The sequence below is a fragment of the Lathyrus oleraceus genome, chromosome 2 (assembly GCF_024323335.1).
Source record: "Lathyrus oleraceus cultivar Zhongwan6 chromosome 2, CAAS_Psat_ZW6_1.0, whole genome shotgun sequence".
Taxonomy (NCBI): domain Eukaryota; kingdom Viridiplantae; phylum Streptophyta; class Magnoliopsida; order Fabales; family Fabaceae; genus Lathyrus; species Lathyrus oleraceus.
Genome location: NC_066580.1, coordinates 3,161,402 through 3,165,771, shown reverse-complemented (window position 1 = coordinate 3,165,771; position 4,370 = coordinate 3,161,402). Strand labels below are relative to the sequence as shown.

At 37.3% G+C, this 4,370-nt stretch overlaps 1 protein-coding gene across 1 annotated transcript; it reads right to left on the bottom strand.

Moving 5' to 3' along the window:
• Positions 1-2,058: 2,058 nt before the first annotated feature.
• On the bottom strand, positions 2,059-4,022 carry LOC127120995 (uncharacterized). The gene is made up of 4 exons (XM_051051615.1): positions 3,874-4,022; positions 2,980-3,223; positions 2,247-2,345; positions 2,059-2,094 (listed from the first exon to the last, which is right to left on the bottom strand). Exons 1-4 carry the CDS (start codon positions 4,020-4,022, stop codon positions 2,059-2,061), a joined length of 528 nt encoding a protein of 175 aa, XP_050907572.1.
• Positions 4,023-4,370: the final 348 nt, after the last annotated feature.

Genomic DNA, 4,370 nt, shown 5'->3' with positions numbered 1-4,370 from the left:
TGTCGAAACACACTAATCATTGACGATTTGAACTATTCTTAATTTCTTTCTCAATGTTAGGAACTTGTCGATCTTCAATCTTTTGATGAAAATGTCGGTCAATTGTGCTTCACTTGAGCAATGCCTTACTTCAAGTTCACATCGATTCACCTTCTCCCTTAAGATGTAAAATTTAGCTTCTATGTGCTTACTTCTTCCATGAAAAATTGGATTCTTTACAAGATTTATGGATGACTTGTGGTCGATCTGCAGTACTAGAGGTTTTTTCACTTCGACCTCGATCTCTTCCAGCATAGATCTGATCCAAATTACTTGACATGCAACATAAAATTCTGCTTCATATTCAGCCTCACACGATGATAATGCTAATACAAGTTGCTTTCTCGAGCACCATGAGATTGGGGCATCAAATACTTGAAAGAAATACCCGGTAGTGCTTCTTAGATCTTCCTTATCTCCACACCAATCAACATATGAATAACAAGTAACCATAACTTCTTTTCTTTCAGAGTTTCATCGAAATAAAATTCCATAGTTTGTCGATCCTTTTAAGTATCTCAGGATTATTCTTGAAGCCTTCATGTGTGACACCATTGACTCACTCATATATCTGCTCACTAATCTGACTGAGATACATATATCAGGTGAACTGTTGCACACATATCTCAGAGATCCGACAATTTGTTTGAACAAAGTTGTGTTAACTTTTTCTTCCTCTCCATACTTCTCCAACTTCAAATTTGGTTCGATAGGCGAAGATGTAAGAGTCGAATCATCCATCTTGAATCTCTTGAGTATCTCCTTGACATACTTTCTTTGACGTAGCACCATACCTTTCTTCGACATTTGAAACTCCATGCCTAGGCAATATGATAACTTTCCAAGATCCGACATTTCAAATTCCTTCTTCACCGGCTCTTTGAACTTTGACAAGTTCTTCAAGCTATTTCCAGTTATTAGCAAGTCATCAACATATAAGCAGATAATTGTTATATCTTGTGCCACTGCCTGAACATAGACACCATACTCATATTTTCATATGACGAATCTCAATTCGACCAAGTATGAGTCAATATTCTTGTTCCATGCCCTAGGTGCCTGCTTGAGACCATAGAGCGCTTTGTGCAACTTGTATACTTTCCTTGCTTCCTCCTGAATCACAAACCCAAGAGGTTATGTGACATATACCTCTTCATCTAAAGGTCCATTCAAAAATTCCAATTTCACATCTAAGTGAAATATTGACCGACCATGCTCACATGCCAAGACTACCATTAGTCGAATAGTTTCCAATCTTGCGACAGGTGCAAAGACTTTAGAGTAGTCGAGTCCTGCTCGTTGAAGAAATCCTTGAGCTACCAGTCTTGCCTTATGTCTTGCTATTGACCCATCAATATTGTGCTTCAACTTGAACACCCACCTCACTTTGATAACTTTTGTATATGCTGAAAATTCGACCAAATCCCATGTGTTATTTCTTTCGATTGCTTGTAACTCTTCGATCATATCAGAGTTCCACTTCATATTCTTTAAAGCCTCAATATAGTTGATTGGTTTAACACTTGCAAGTAAAGCAAAATGAACTAGTTCTACATCTGTTGTGACTTCATCATTACCAACCACTTCATAGTCTTGAAGTCTTGTTGGACGAGCTCTAGTTCTTTGAGGTCTCTGATTTGTGCTAGCCATAACCTCTATGACCTTGGATGTTTCAGATATGTAAGCAACAACTTCAACTGGAGTATTAACAATATCTTCGACTTCGACATCATTACTTGCTTCGTCGAAATCATAGCTCATCAATGGCTTGTCAATTGCATTACTAGAATTCCAATCCCAAGAAGAATTTTCATCAATCACAATATCACGACTAATTGTAATCTTTTGATTAATTGGATTAAATAACCTGTATGCTATAGTAATATGGTATCCTACCAGAATCATAGGTTCACTATTTTCATCAAGCTTCCTTCTTCTTGCATCAAGAACATGCTTGTAACACATAGAGCCAAACACCTTCAGATGACTCACTGATGGTCTTTTCCACTTCACGCTTCTTTAGGAACCTTGTTCTTCAGGTTCTTGGTAGGGCACCTATTAAGTATATAACCAACAGTCAAAATAACTTCACCCTATAAAGATTTTGGCAAATTCTTCTACTTCAACATGCATCTCGCCATGTCCAATATGGTCATGTTTCTTCTTTATTCTATACCATTATGTTGAGAAGTATAAGGAGCAGTTACCTCATTATCAACACCATGTTCTGAACATAATGCTTCAGATCTATTGGATGTGTATTCGCCACCTCCATCTGTTTGCAACACCTTGATCTTCTTTTCACTCTGGTTTTTGATAAGCATTTTGAATCGCTTAAAGATTTCAAATACTTTATCCTTTCTCTTGATCACATAGATCCATAAATTTCGAATAAACTCATCGACAAATGAAAAAAAAACCTGTTTCCACCAATGGTATGCTTCTCAAAAGGACCACATACATCTGAATGTACAACTTCGAGTATGCATTATGATCTTATTGGTATAGTCGAAACGAAAGACTTCTTGGACTACTTTCCGACTTGACAACCTCAACAGAGTTTGTTCGGCATCTCAAGACTTGGTATACCAGTTACCATATCTTGAGTGATCAGTTGATTGGGCGACCTAAAATTCAGATGACCAAACCACAAATGCAACAACCAAATATTTTTATGGTCGACAACTGTTTTTAGAGATTGTACCTCAATCGAACTGATCATGGTCTTAAATGTTCTATTCTTCGATAAAGGATATTTCAAGACCAAGTTATTATGGATGTCGAAAAGTTCTAAGGCTCCATCTTTCATAACCACTAAGGAACCTTTTTCGACCAGTTATCCAACACTTAGCAGATTGCACTTTATTCCAGGGACATAAAGTACATCTTTGATAAAGAATTTCGCTTCATTACTCCTTTGAATAACTATGTTGCCAATACTTTAGCTTGCAACGAGCTATTATCAGCAAGTTTGACTTTGCTCTTCTTCGACTCGTCAAAATCTACTAACCATACTTTTCGACCAGTCGTGTGATTCGAGCAGCCTGAGTCGAGGAACCAAATCTTGGATTCGACATGGTCATCTGCAACTACAACCATATCCTCCAGATCATCAGAATCATCTAAATCTTGACGTGCAAGGTTCGCTCCTTCGTCCTTGACTTTTGTCGATCCTTTGTCTTTCCTGTGCCAAAAATGCTTGGCCAAGTGACCCAACTTTTCACAATTAAAGCACTACACACCTTATTTCTCTTTTTTATCTTTCTGATAGGAATTTTCTTCTCCTCTTTTCGAGGATTCAGAAGCTCTATCATCGACCTTATTCTTGTGAGGATTCGACCTAGACTTTTTGCCTCGAGTCTTATCGATTTTTCCTTTAAACTTGTTTGAACCACCATTCTTCTTCAATGACTGGGCCTGTAGTGCTTGTATCAAGTCTTAAACTCCTTTCCTTTCGACAATCCTAATCTCACACGCCTCCAACGGACCAACCAAATCTTCCAGTTTTAGGGTTTCAAGATTGTTAGATTCTTGAATAGTTATGATAACATGATCAAAGTGAGAGGTCAACATACGCATTACCTTCTTAACTATCATATTATCAGTTATGGTTTCACCACAACCCTTCATGAGATAGATTAGTTTCTGCACCTTCAAAACATAACATGCAATCTTTTCGTCTTCTCTCATCGACAACAATTCATATTGTCATCGCAAAGTTTGCAACTTGACAATCTTGTCTTTCTCGCCTCCTTCATAGTACTAGACAAGAATATCTCACGCCTCCTTCGCCGATTTAGCATGAGCGATTATGTCGAAGTTTTCCGCGTCAACTGCAATTGGATGTAAAACGGCGCCTTGCAATCCTTTTTCTTGGCATCCTTGTGAGCGTTTCTCTGTGCGTCAGTTGAATCTTCACCAACCGCAGGAACACCATTAGTAACCACTTTTAGGGTTTCATGAAAGCCAAATAATGATTGCATTTGTTTTTTCCATCGAAGCTAATTCTTGTCGTCAAGAGTTGGAAGGGAGTTTGATAAATTTCCGTTACGATTCATCTTTGCAGTGATTGATCAACAACAACCCACAATCCCGAAAACACGATCTCTAACGTGTTATTCTTGAAAATACGATCAAGAATCTAACTGGAATTCTAGATACCAATTTGTTAGTGCTTGAGGCACTTTTAGTGAGAAGAGAAAGAGAGAATAAAAAAATAAGGATTGTATTGAATTGAATGAATAATAAAACTGAAATACAAAGTGTCTATTTATATACACCTAAGTGACTTGACTACTAAGTAAAATAACAAACTAAATAATAAATTCTAA